Source organism: Eschscholzia californica, unplaced genomic scaffold, assembly GCF_041429995.1.
Source record: "Eschscholzia californica isolate CP2 unplaced genomic scaffold, dmEscCali1.0.p SCAF_6, whole genome shotgun sequence".
Classification (NCBI taxonomy): Eukaryota; Viridiplantae; Streptophyta; class Magnoliopsida; order Ranunculales; family Papaveraceae; genus Eschscholzia; species Eschscholzia californica.
This window is the reverse complement of record NW_028238483.1, coordinates 14,811,314-14,825,734: the sequence shown is the minus strand read 5'-3', so window position 1 is coordinate 14,825,734 and position 14,421 is coordinate 14,811,314. Positions and strand designations below refer to the sequence as shown.

At 39.8% G+C, this 14,421-nt stretch overlaps 1 protein-coding gene and 1 pseudogene across 2 annotated transcripts; one reads left to right on the top strand and one right to left on the bottom strand.

Annotated features, from left to right (window-relative positions):
• Positions 1–10,362: 10,362 nt before the first annotated feature.
• On the bottom strand, positions 10,363–10,977 carry LOC147531913 (uncharacterized). The gene is made up of 2 exons (XM_086649866.1): positions 10,737–10,977; positions 10,363–10,625 (listed from the first exon to the last, which is right to left on the bottom strand). Exons 1-2 carry the CDS (start codon positions 10,975–10,977, stop codon positions 10,363–10,365), a joined length of 504 nt encoding a protein of 167 aa, XP_086505992.1.
• Positions 10,978–12,755: 1,778 nt separating this feature from the next.
• Positions 12,756–13,644, top strand: LOC147531912 (thioredoxin-like 1-1, chloroplastic pseudogene; annotated as a pseudogene). Its single transcript, XR_015228102.1, has 3 exons — positions 12,756–12,932; positions 13,061–13,162; positions 13,295–13,644. The product of XR_015228102.1 is annotated as a thioredoxin-like 1-1, chloroplastic pseudogene (transcript).
• The last annotated feature ends 777 nt before the right edge of the window (positions 13,645–14,421 follow it).

The window sequence follows — 14,421 nt, the reverse complement described above, 5'->3', positions numbered from 1 at the left end:
ATTTGTACAACTAAAGATTTAGCCCCTATAATGTGTGTGAAATGGAATAAGTGAGAGAAAGTGGTGAAAAGTTTGAACACATCTGATCCGCCTTCTCTCGTTTCATAATGTATCTGTGTCATTTAATGTAATAACTATTGTTGTCCAATGTAAAATAAAATGATACCGTCTCTTTTATGTAATGCTCTTGGGATGAAAATAGGGTGATTATATTTTGGTCTCCAGTTTGTAACTAACTCGAAATCTTGGGCATGTACAAGCAAAAACATTTAACCTCTATAACGTGCCTGAAATCATTTAAAAGAAGAAGTTAGAGAAAGGAGTGAAAACGCTAAACGCATCTAACCGCATTCTCTTGTTTAGTGATGTATCTATGTCATTTAATGTAATGATTATTAGAGTGTAATGCAAAAACAATGATATAGTCTACATTATGTAATGCTTTTCAGATAAAACGAAACACACTCCACATAAAAAGGTCGGTGTTCTAGATAAACTAAAAAGTTTTGGAGTAATAAAATTTGTGTGGAACCCATTTTGTTTCCCCAAGCCTCCACCACCACTTTTTCTTTTCACGTCGGCAAGAGTTAGCAACGAACTACCATTATCGCACTGCTTAATTTTTTTCACATCTTATTCTTCTACTTCCCACCCAAAATATTTGTATTCAGAAATTTTTTTGTTCCTTTCGAATACTTATTTCATTGTGTAGCCAGTGAGAAGATTAGAGTGAGGGTATATTTGCAATGATACTCCGATGCTCAAGTCAGTTCACTATTGTGGGTTGAAAGTAAATAACCGAACGGTAAGGAATAAATCTCTTTTTAGGGTAAGTGTAATTTATATAGGCTTACAGGGCGATGGTGAGCCATCGGCTTAAAGGAGATCATGTGGCAGGGTCTTTAATGGAATCTTTCTGATTATAGTAGATATGATCGTATAAAATATTACAAATTCCAGAATTGGAATCTGCCCCTTATTGTCTTTACGTAAATTTGTATGTTTGTCCAATCCTCTCCTTTGTCACAATACAAGTTATGGATCTAGATGAGGCGGTTGTGATCCACCGTTTAGGGAAGTTTCTCACTGTTCGTGGTTAGGTTTCTCTAGTGGTTACCTCGTATCTAGGATAAATAGAAGTTCCTAAGTTCAAGGATCCTTCGTAGATATCCTGCCGAGGTGATAGACCTTCTAGGAGATGTTTCCTCTTTTGAGACTCTTGAAGTCCAAGCTTGCTTAAACACTTAAGATCTTTAACCGACTGGGATCTTTTACGGAGATTCCGGGATTGCGTCGGTAAGCTGTTGGTGCGCTTTTGCCTCCCAGTTTAGGGTGCGAGGCATCAGTCTAGCTTACGTGGACCCCCTCATTCCTTTAGAAATTCCAGAGATGATTTGTTCGTGCCTGGGGCGAAACATGACTGATACCTCTTAGCTAGTCCTAGCCGACCTCCCAGTTAGGGGTGTAGGTGGCGGAGCGTTGAGGGTTTAGCTGTTCTGTTACCTTAAGCCGGGATGACCCATTGGACTTTAAGTCTGTTCTTGACTCTTTGACGTTAGTCAACGTCTGGACAATTTGTGCATCCTCATGAGTCCCGCCACTCCTTAGTCGAAAGTAGAGAGACTGAGGAGTAGAAGTGACTCTCGAGTTTAGACATTTTAAATATCTTAAGTAACTCTGAAGGCAACAGTTGTACCAGGACCAGAGTCTTTTCGTGAAGCTCGGTCATTTCTTTTGAGTTTCCTCAGCTCTTTGTTCCGGGGCTGATTTTAGCTGAGATGTTTGTGAAGCTTTTTCTTTGACTGTGCTGACGAGGTTCCGTTTGTCCGAGTTGTTTTTTAGCCAGAGCAAACTGAGTAGTGGTTCCTTAGGAATGTGTAGGCGTATCTTTTCTCGCGTGACACGTCTAGATTTCTGCCCAAGGAGATTGATTTCCGCTTCCATGCGTGATTCTGTGACGTCATGGTTTTGATCTTCTGATCACGCACTTTCAACGTTAATCTTTTGGGTAACTGCCCACGGTACCTCTGTTGCCATGCGTGGGCACGTGTCGTCTTGTGACTGGAGGGACGAACGAGCCTTGTCGGGTCCTATTAATTCCTTCTCTGACTTCGTCAGTATCCAGCGCGATTTGACGCCCAGTCATTATGACTTGGTGTGTTGCCGAGGCCATTTTTTCTTCCTTTGCTTTAATGCTTTCCTCTTGTTTAAGGAGGTCTCTTTGTCTCCTTCTTCCATTATAAATAGCCTCCTTTGGCCTTGAATTTTCTTCAACACTTAACTTTTCTTCAGTGATTTTTGCTTTTGATATTTTCCCTTAACTCCCATACTTGTTGGGGTTTTAAAGATGAAATCCTTGTTCGAGTTTATAATTGGTACTTCCTCGATCAATTTTTCTTCATAATGACCGTGATAATGAGTGGACTTATAGTTGGTGCTGCTCCCGGTATTGCGTCCCACTTCGTTCGTCGAAAGGAAGGTGATGTGAGTGGTGGAGAATTCTTTTCTAGGGTTGTCCTCTTCCTGGGGCACTCTCCTTGGAGGGTATTCTCAGGGTTAGATGGTCTTAGTGGCTTCTCTAAGTCATTCCCTGCGGTCCGGGCTCTGCTCCTTTCCTTTTTTGTTTGTATTCTATCTTTTTCTTCAGTTCAGACTTTCTAGGGGGTTGTTGATATGTTTCTTTCCTTCTGCAATCTCTTCTGTAATAGACCTGAATGGTCACACTCTTCTTGTTGTCTTTTGATTGCAATTTCTTCTGTAATAAATCTATTTGATGATGAATAAAGTCGTTGTTGCTCTCCCTGTATCGTTTGAAGCCCTATAATTATTGATTTCCCTACGCGGGTTGTACCGGTTCGCCTTTTATTATCTCATTAAGGCTTTTTGATCATGGTGTCCGACCGTTCCTTCTTTCAATGCTATAAATAAGGTTTTGGAAAAGGGGCAGTTTCATCTTTCATTACGGTTCGTCTAATGGTCTGTAGATTTCTTCCTGGTGGATGTGAGGGTTGGAAATCGCGAGTCAAGAAGTCAAGAAGACCGAGTCGTTGACTGGAAATCAAACCTTCACCTGTTTAATATTTTGCGGGCACCGACGACGTCTTTGGGCTCAACCTGTGAGAAAAGAGACAAAACACACGTGACCGTAAGATCTCAAGGGACACCAGGATGCCGCCAGCCTAAGGGGGCTCCGATGGTCAAGTCAGTAAACTTGGCAAATAGTAAATAGGAATTGTAAACAGAGTTCGAGCTATCGAGTTAGATATGTTGTTTGAGTAAGACGATCGTTGGGAGAAAAGGTGATACAACTGGGGTATACTTGCCTAGTTCTCTGATCGTCAAGTGAAATAAAGCTCTTGCACCCCTTAGTCGTGTGGAGAAAGAAAAGATCACTCGTCTTCCTTAATCAAGTGGTCGTCTAGAGAGAGAAAAATCACTTGTCAGCTGCTTGATCAAGTGGTCGTTGAGAGATGGTGATAGTAGCAGTCGATGGGCGCCTGCTAGAAGTTTGGATGATCAATGGAAGAGAGAAAACGAGTAGTTAGTTAATTGCAGGTGAATTGGATGTCGGGTGTTGTTCTCCGTACTTGGATGCCTTAGTCAATGACGAGATCATCCTTATATAGTGTTTCGTGGTCAACTATTTTCTTGGTCAACTGTCACCTGGTGGTGGGTTGTCGTCTTCAATGTGGTAACACACGGAGCTGTCACCATTAATATGGATATCGTAACCCCGTAACGGGTATATTCGAGATATTGTCATCTTGAATGACTGTAACGCCTCCCCAACGGATATACGAAGGAGGTCTGCTGAGGAGGTGAGGGCGGACCTTTTTATCAAGGGCTGGATGTACTTCCGTATTTTGGTCTGCTGGGGAGGTGAGTGCGGACCTCTTTATCTAGGGCTGGATGTACTTCCGTATTTTGGTCTGATGAGGAGGTGAGGGCGAACCTCTATATTCAGGGATTGATGTGCTTCCGTATTTTAACGTTGCTTCGGGGGCTCGAAGATAAATGGGTCGGACCCATTAGCCATTAATTCATGGGCTTGGTCAACGTGTAAGCCCATTAATCGTGGAATTCTGGAGGCTCTCCTGGTGACGTATTTTGGCCCATACAGTGGAGACATTGGGATAGCTTTTTATATGATTCTCCATGACTCCGACTTTTCCATTGTGCACCTCTGTGCGGAGGTTGAAGGCGAGGGTTTCATTAACATCCTTCATGCTCGTGATCTGCTCGAGGGTGATAATCTTATGGTTTTGCTCACTCCTGCTCCTCTCTACCCGTTGGTTTATTCGTTGAGGGGGACCTTGAGCAATTCTCATCCTGCGATCTTCAGAGGGGTTGGTTTCATGGTTCGTCGGCAAGGAGGTGATCGGCTTCTTGTTGTGTTCGTCCGTGCTTTGGTGGATGTGAATAGTCCTGCGTTCGTTCCTCCTTCTGTTCCTTGGCTTTCTTCTTCCTCTCCCCCTGATGTATAAATTGCTGATAATTATAATATATGTCTTTAATCGTTAGTTTCTCTTAGCTTCTGTCGTTTTGCTTTTCCTTCTGATTCAATTCTTGCCTGTATGTTTACTCAAACATGGAACTATAAGTTAATCAACATAACCCTAATCTTACTAATGCGATTTCCTATCTTACTACGCTTAACCCCGAATGCCTCCTCATGCACAGAGCTAAAACGTTAAACCTATTCTAATCATGCATGACCTACCTTACTAGTTCCCTTTGCAAAATAGAACCCAAGTTAACCCTGTATAATCATTTTGTGATTTCCAAACAGCTTCGAGTTTATCTAAAGCTTCCCTTTGGCCCCTGGTCGTCTCTTTCGCTATCAGGGATGTTTCGTCGGCTTGAGCACGACTAGTTTAACTAGGACTTCTCCTTGTGCCCCTATTAGTTGCTATCGCTACCAGGGTTGTTTCGTCGGCTTGAGCACGACTAGTTTAACTAGGACTTCTCCTTGGGCCCCTAGTTGTTGTTTTCGCTACCAGGGTTGCTTCATCGGCTTGAGCACGACTAGTTTAACTAGGACTTTTCCTTGGGCCTCTGGTCGTTGCTTTCGCTACCAGGGATGTTTCGTCGGCTTGAGCACGACTAGTTTAACTAAGACTTCTCTTTGGACCCCTGGTCATTGTTTTCGCTACTAGGGTTGTTTCGTCGGCTTGAGCACGACTAGTTTAACTAGGACTTCTCCTTATATCATACTTGTTTTGAAAAAGTATTATTTATTGATAGATACTGTAGCTTGTAGCGCTACACTCCGGCTTAACGACTTTATTATAAGGAGAAGTTGAAAAGAAATAACTGTAAAAGTTTGTTCGTCATACCTGAACGATTCTTGCCTCACTCTTGCATGTCTGCTGTGAGGTCGTCGTAAAAGACTCCATCCTTTTCGGTATTGATCGGAGCGATCATCTCATTTTTGTAGTTTCGGGTTGAAATTAAGTAGCATTCCCGGGCCATCTTTTGGTTTCCTCGAACTGTTCCCACAAGACTCTTTCCTGGGATTAAGAATTTCATTATCAAGTGATTCATAGAGACGATGGCCCCGGACTCTCTCAGGAAGTTCCTTCCTAAGATGATGTTGTATGCGTGTAATTTATCTACTATGGCGAAATTTAGCATCATGATTTTGTTGGGACTCCGTCTTCAATCAGCATAGGTAATGATACAATCCCGTCGTTTTCGACTTGGTTGTCACCGAATCCTGTCAAGTAAGATTTGTAAGGTTTGAGATTTTGAGGACTTACCCCGAGTTTCTGGAAGCATGTCCTGCTCATGACTTCTGTTGAGCTACCCGTGTCGACTAAGATGCGTCCCACGTTCCAGTTGGCTACCACGAGCGTTATTACCAATGGGTCGGTATGTGGGGGGTAATCACCCCTATTAAGTCGTCATCCCTGAAGATTACGGGTGGCACCTCCACTCTAAGTTTAGTAAACAGGGTTGGCGGAGTCTTTGTTTCGTTTGCGTTCCTTCGCTGCTCGCCCTTTGTGTTCCCGCTGAGGGTCGCGCCTCCAGCGATGGTGTTGATGTTGCTATTATTCACACGTGTTCCTCGGGTCCTTTAGCCACTTTCTTGGAAGATGTGGAATGTGTGTTGCTGTCCAGACCTGATCCGACTCCACCTATTCGTAGACCTTTTGTTTTTGTAATAAGCGGATTGCTGCTCCTTCTTGTAGTCGTAGGGTTGATGTTCTTTCTTGATATACTTATCCAACTCCCCTTTCCTTACGAGTTTCTCTATCAATTTGTTGAGGTGTCGGCAACTATTAGTTCTATGGTCATACCCCTGATGGAAGGCGCACCAAGACGTCATGTCCCTTGGGCCAAACTCTTCCTTGTCATCATTAGGTTTGGGTCGTTGCACTTTTTCCTCCGAAACAAGGATCTGCAAAATCTCCTCCCCGCCTTTCGTTAAGGGGATGAAGGTGGCGAAGTCGGGCTTTCCTCGCCTGCTTCGATCTCGCTCTCTAGAGGGCCTCGCCTCCTCGCGGTCCTTTCTTCTAGGCGGTTTCACTTCGTATGGCATGTTAGCCACCTCTTTCATCCTACGATAATTTTCCTCTTTCCTTATGAATTGATGAACCATTTCTATCAGTTCTCCTATGGTGTCGGGTTCGTTGCTCAAAATGTCTTGTATAATATCGTCCTGTCTGAGACATTTCTTTAAGACAGAGAACGCAACTTTATGCTCGAGGTCCAGAATTTGCACCATGAGATTTCAGAACCTCTGCTAGTAGCTTGCGAGAGACTCACTTTTTCTTTTGACGATGTTAAATAGATCGTAGGTCTTTCTTCTGATTATGGTGCTGCCTCAGAAAGCATCGCAAAAAGCTTGCGCGAGTTATTCAAAAGATTTTATCGAACTAGGTGCAAGGGCCTGGTACCACGCCTGCGCTGGTCCTTTCAAGATTGCAGCGAAGACCACACACCATACGTTTCGGTTGGTCGTGCAGAGATTCATTATCGCAGCGTAATTGTTGACAAATACAACTGGATCTTCTAGACCGTGATAATGTTCGAGCGCGGGGCACTTGAAGTTCTTGGGCTTCTCAGTCTCAAATATTTCCTTAGAGGGGGTTGATTGATTATGCCCTCACCGACAACTTTTCTTTTTCTCTGGCCGGGTAAGCTCTGCCACCTGATGTATGAGCACCTCACTGACGATTGGGTCATCGGTGCGTCCTTCGCCGACTCCCCAGGGCTTAGGGACGCATGGTCGGTTCAGACTCAATATTCCGGCATCGTCTAGTATTCTCTCTAAATAAAACTGGTCTCCAGGCACCAATTCTCCAGCCTTGTCCCAGGTGAGAAAGTGTTGACCGGTGTGGAGAAGAGCTTACGAGCTCGAATCTTAATCGCCTCCATCCTTTCCTCCGTTGTTGGCTCCTTCCTGCCCATCTCTGTCTTGCGAAGTCTTTCTTGCAGTTGCTTCACGTCCTCCTTTTGCAACTGGCCAGCCTTGAGTTGCTCGATTTCGGCCATGAGTACGACCGGATTAGGAAGCTTGGCTTGAGACCCTTGAGGGGTGTGGTCGTCTGAAGACATGATTGCCTGAAGGGCTAAAGAAAACGATTAGTTTAAGATTGAGAGAGATAATTCGAGTTACCGAATTGATGGTAAGGATAATCCAATTGGGCAAAACCTGGACGAAGGAAAAAGACCACAACTTTTAGAAAATTGAAACAATTTTCAATATGCATAGTTGGCTCATTAAAATCTTGACAAGGAAAACTCTAAAGGAAAAAATCTTGATGAAGGAAAAAAGAGTACAACGCGATTGACATTTTATATTCTACTCCCTCTGATAAAATATTAATGGGGAATTCTTCTTTACAGGAATATATGGATTATGGTCAGTTTTTCCGAAACCACAAATAATATGCCTAATATATTGTCTATACTACATTAGGTACTTCGACCTAAATTTCCATGACATATGATAAGTTGTTACAATATGAGTTGCTTTGAAGCTGGGAGCCTTTTAGTATTCTAGAATATGTTTATTTTCAAGATTCTTTACTCAAATATTGCATTTTCAATATTGTACTCTCAAGCTTTAATGAACTCTTCAGGAGTCACATTAGGTTTATCAATACTCCATAACTCAACTGAAGAACTTTTTAATTCATATAAAGGACTTATAAATGGGTGTCAAACCCTTTATAAACTAAATAACTTTTCATTTCGTACATATATCTACTTGATCACCTTCAGGGTGATTCTTGTTTGGTGCTTCAATTTCAACTCTCAAGATTTGATTATTTTGTAAGAGAAGTCATATGCAATGAATTATTTCATCAAAATTTGTCCAATTACTTGAAGTAATTTAGGATCAATATGCTCGCGGTAGCTATTATTTTCAGAAATACATCGTCTGAACTAATTTATTTGGTTTCTCAAATTTCCACAACGTGCATGTAATTGGATGAGTTTTCTCGCTTGGGTATTGTCTCTTTTCTGACATATCCTCTTCAGAGGATTTTATTTAGGAACATGTACCACATTTGTTTCTAATTTGATAGCCTCTTCAACAGAATTCTTATATAAAATTGTTCTTTTAGTGTCCACTAGTATATGTCACTTTGATCAACTGTAATTATTTTCCATGACCTTTATCCATATATGACCATATTACGCTCTGGAAAACATCAATATCTCGAGGTAGCAAATTCTTCGTGTATTGATTCCAAATTAAAGAAACTTGATATTTCTCAAGTATTTTTACGAAATTGAGTATACGACTTCCTCCCCTTAATGTCGATAGATTTTTGTCTTTATTTGTCCGTATATACTTTAAGGATGTGACAAAGACAAAAGACAAGTCAATTGCTTCATGCAAATTTGATTTCCGTTTTCATATCATATAATTTGTAGAACCAAAACTGTTACCTAATCACAACTTCAATGTGAGCAATTTATTCTAATATCACAACTTCAAGTGTGATTGATTACATGTGAGGTATATTATCTTCTGGTAATTCTTTTTTCTATTAAAATTCATCATCACTTTCTCTTTGAGTATACAACTTCAGGTGTAATTTGAAAGCTGATATCATCACCGTCCAAAGACGCGAAAGAAATATCACCATCACCTGAATAGATATTCCGGACTTTCACTTAATATATGATGAGAAAATTTTGCAATATAAGTTCAACCATGATTGTGATATCTTAGTAGTCGTATTTTTCTTACAACAAGTTCAATTGTAATCTCTTAAGAATCAATGGAAAATCATTTCAATACTAAAATTATCAATATTTGTTATTCTTCGGGAATGTCTTGATAAATTTATTTTCCAAGGGTTTACCCTTTTTGGTGATATTTAACAACCTGTTACAAGATATATCTTTTCATCCTTAGAGATTATTCACTCTAGTAATTTTTTTAGAATTTTCTAGATTTGAAGAATATATACACCAAACTTCAAGGTTGGTAATCTCATATACAACTAGGTGTTTCAATTTGATTGTCACCAAAATCTAATGGTTAAATATGAGATAATCCATAATCCTTAAAATTGTTATAAAAGCTATGAAGACGAAAAGAAGAAAAAGTATATATCTAAATCACTTTATATCTTACTGCCAAAGAAGATTGTGATCTCACAAAATCTCAAAGTCAAATGCTATTCCTTATACTACAGAAGAAGGAAAGAGATATCCCTACTTGCACAGGGTGCATGGGTATTTATAGGGAATAGATGGGAAGAGAGGAGGTGGGGTATGAAGCTGTATAAAACGGTCAATTCCCTCCTCTTAAACCACCATGCAAAAACTGCCTAAAAGACCCTTCACCTCCAAGCCAATAAACATCATTATACCTCCAAAGCAAAGAATGTGATTTGTGGTGGATAATAATATTTAATATGCCATTACTGTTTCTAATATGTGGTAACTCAAAAGACACCTTAATATCTTCTATGGGCAACCATAATTACAACACCCCCCCTTGGGTGACCATCACTCGAAGTAGTTGCCTCATTAAAACCTTATCAGAAAAATCCAGTGGGACAAAAATCTGATGTAGGAAACATAGTACAATAGCATAGATGCTGAGTGACGTTAGATACGCGAAATTCCGCCTCGCTAAAACCTTGCCAGAAAAACCCAATGGGACAAAAACTGGACCCACTGTCTACTAGACAGATATCTTCATCATTTTTAGATATGTTTCTTCCAGAATCCATACCTTTCATAAAATTGAAGAATATAATATAAGATTCAAACTATATATATATAGATAAAATAAACAGAACTGTTACAACTATAGATAAGCTAATATCTTACAAACAAGAGTTAGCTTACATATTATAATATAATATTATAATAGTTAGGAAAGATAATACACTAATCAGTAATATTAAACATAGCATTTGTTTCATTGGATCCTTCAGGGAGATTATCTGCAACACTTAATGGTGGATCAACCTCCATAGGATTCATCTCTGGTGCAGCTTTAGATTTCAAAGATGCTTGATATAGGTCAACCAAGTGTTTCGCCGTACGATAGGTACGGGACCAATGACCTTCCATACCACAACGGTAACAAGCTTCTTCACGAGCTTTGGGAGGAGTACTATTCTTACCATTTGCTTTATCAGGCTTTCTTGCTACATAATTCTGTGAATTTTCTCCCTTTTCCCACTTCCGGTGGTAAGGAGTTTGCCTGTTTCTCTCCCATTTGTTCGTGCGGGATCCATGTTGGTGGTTTCTTCCAGAACCACGTTTCCCTTTGTAATTTTGTTTCCTTCCATGATCATTTGATAATAGTGCACGTGCTTCAGGCACAGGTGCAGACCCAGTGGGTCGAGATTCATGGTTATGCAATAACAACTGGTTGTTCTGTTCATTGACCAGGAGAGATGTCAATAACTGGGAGAATTTAGAGAAACGTCGCTCTTGATATTGTGACTGCAGGACAATATCTGAGGCATGAAACGTACTCAATGTTTTATCTATCATCTGTTTATCAGTGATAATATCACCTCCCACTTTTAATCTTGAAACAATTTTACAAAGACTCGAGTTATAAGTAGAAATAGAAGAAAAGCCTTGTAGTCGAAGATTAATAAAATCATTTCGAGTTTTTGGAAGGATGACCAACTTCAGGTGATCATACCTATCTTTTAATATATTCCACAAGGCTAACGGATCTTCCACATACAAATACTCTGACTTCAAGTCATCATGTATGTGATTGTGAGAAGTGAGAGTTTTTTAGGAGAGAGAGTGTCTCACCCACTTTCCCCAAAAGTTTTTCCCTCTCTCCTTTTTCTCTCAAACCCTAGCCGGCTGCAACATCAATTCTTCAATGGATTCACTTATACAACTCGGGAGGCATCAAAATACTTAGACAACCTGTTCGTCGACTCTAATTGGAAGGATAGTCGCATCACGAATCTTCACCTAGCAGCTAGTTCAGATCGTGCAAGATCCTCAACTTAGAGATATACCTAAATCACTAACCTTCAAAGGAGCTGGCACCTTGTTAACACTAGAGGAAGAAGCAAAATCATAGAGGAACTCTTTCCACCGATTTGTCTTTCTCATATCCTACCAGCCAGGTAAACCTAAGTCTTTCAATGGCCATGGGAGAATCTTAGTGCTTGTTTCTCTTCTTGCATGTGGTAATTGTTAGTATCTTCACTTCTTGCAAAGTACAGGGGAATAAATCTCTCCATAGTCTAATCTTCTTTTGGTTCTCCCAACTAGCCTACTCATCATATTATTGTGTTGCATGTGATTTCTTTTTACTATACCATTTCACAAGTATTGCATGTGATCTTCTCTTTCTTTTGTTAGGTTTTAGGTCTTTTGGGTCTGATCTTCCCTATACCTGCTTGGTTTTGTAGCTTAATTGATACTACTTTCAGTTGGCATTCTGTTTTCTTGTGTGTGGATTAGGGGTGGGAATCGGGCGGGTTCGGTCGGGCTCGGACTCTTACTTCTCGGGCACGAACGGATCGGGCTCAAGAATAAAATGTCCGATCAGACTATCGGGCACATCGGGCCGGACAAATATAAGCATATTAGAGCCCGCGGCCCGATTCTGCCCGAGAACCCGCTCGGGCTCCAACGAGCTCGGGCGGACGGGTCTCGGGCTTTTTGAGGCGAACCAGGTCAGGTAAAAGATACCTCACTAGCTGCGTCATTGCCCCAAGGGTAAAGTTACCTTAACCTGTAGTCCGAACTTATGTCTTATAACTCACCCTTCCTTCTCCCGTCTTCTCCTTCATCAATGTGGGACTAAAAAATCACACTACTCTCTTACTTCTTTTATTTTTGTTGAAGGAACAACTCTCTTACTTAGTTCTTAATACTTCCTAGAATCTTAGTAGTAGTAGTAGTAGTAGCAGTAAACAATCTCGAGAGAGAGAGAGGGAAAATGAGATCATCTAATGGAATTCTCGAAACAACAAATTTCAGATCAAAGGGGTTTAGATGGTTGGAATCTCAAAAGTACTGCAAATTTCTCTATCAATCGAAGTATGGTTTTGAGTTCTTTTTTGCTTTTTTCCAAATTCTGATTTTGATTCATCTATTTGCAAGTTGCATTCTAACTTGTTTATTGTGTAATGAACTCTGAAGTTTGACCTATTTTTGTTCATCTAATTTTATTATTTGCCTTCAATTTAGTTGATTTTGACTTGTTTATGATTTCATACATAGACCTAAACTTTTTATTATTGCATCATCTAAGATAAGAATCTAAACCATTTATCTCTAAATTTCAGGCACAAACATCATACCGTGTGAGCCCTTTATTAAGGTGGTGGAAGAAAACACTTTAACCTAATATGATAGAGATCAATTCAGCTCATGAACTTGTCGATTCGCTGTTGAATGCTGACGATAAACTCGTTGTAATCGACTTTTACTCACTGGGTTGTGGTGGTTGTAAAGCTTTACACCCCAAGGTGATTATCTGAAAATTCTTAGTCTTCATTAACTCAATTACTATATTTGATTCTTAATCTCAACTGATTTGCTTGAAATCTTCTATCTTGGGAAGTTTGATGATCTTCTTGGTGACCCATTTTTGCAGATCTGTCAATTTGCTGAGTTGAACCCAAATGCATTATTTCTCAAAGTTAATTACGAAGAACTTAAATCAATGTGTTATAGTCTCAACATTCATGTCCTACCCTTCTTCTGATTCTACCGAGGAGCGGAAGGGCGTGTTGTAAGACAATTTTCTTCATTCATTGTTTCAATCAATTCTACCCGAATTCGATGAGTTTAAATCAAATTTAAATCTTTGGGTTTTTATCCATTTCAGATCAAGAAATTCAAAGATGCATTGGCGAAACATGGAACAAAGAGATCTTATCTTGGACCAGACAAAGGTTTAGAAGAAAAGGAGTTATTAAAGTTGGCAGAAGCTAAGGAGATTACTTTGGATTTGATTTCAAGAGCTAAGAACAAAGAAACCATGAAGGATTTGGTTCTAAGTGCAATGGATATCAATAACTTGTTGAGTATTAAAGGCGAGAAGGTCGGTCTTTTTGGAGATGAATGCATTTGATGCCATGAAGCTTGGAGTTTAGGTTAATTTTGGTTAAACTCTTGTGAAATGTGGTTTCCCCTTTAGTATTTTTTGTATATAAATTTTTTCCATTGTTTGGGTATTTCCATAACCAGGCTTTTGATATTTTTGTGGTTTAAGCCTGTAAATTTGGTTAATCTCTTTGTTATTGTAATCGAAATTTGTTATGATCTAATGAAAGTTTTAAGAGTTTAGATCCGTCTTGAATGTCTTACCACAATATTTGTTTTTACCGCAGATCACGGAATGAGTGACTAAGGTTTGAAATTTGGCAGATATATACTTAATTCTTTTTCTTTCATGTAGTCTTTTTTAGATCTTTCTAAAGATTGTTTAGCTGATATTATTTTTTCAACAGTTCAATATGTTCAGTGTTAATGCTAGATTGACCTATATCTATCATTAGAAACACCAATATTTTTAGGCCGTTATGACCTTCTTGTGATAACTTTAACCGATTGAATTCAACTAGATATATTGTTGAATGTTAGGGTCTTCCACCACACTTGCACAACACAATCCGTGCCATGCTTGGTCGGTGCTTAGCCATGACCTGCACCTTTTCTTTTGGGTGAAGGGAAAAGAGTTAGGAAGAAAGTTTTATTGGAAGGGGTTGCCTAAGTAACTTGTCCACTTATCTTATTCCTCTTGAGTATTGACTGTGCATGTGGCATGATCAATGACTACGCATCAAATCCATATGTATATTAGTCACATATCAACTAAGCAACATTGCTGACTAGAATATATTTTATAGGTTCTCGTGTAGTTTAAATAGACCATGAAATGAAACAAAAAGACTCGACAAATTAAAGCAACATAAACGAAATTTTGACAAGTCTACTATGTAAAACCACTTA

Excerpts from the sequence above, each read along its gene's own strand:
- LOC147531913 (XM_086649866.1), bottom strand. The coding sequence starts at position 10,977 with ATGATAGATAAAACATTGAGTACGTTTCATGCCTCAGATATTGTCCTG. Across the intron at positions 10,626-10,736 it reads AAATTACAAAGGGAAACGTG|CAAGAAAGCCTGATAAAGCA; the intron begins GTTCTGGAAGAA and ends AGAATTATGTAG.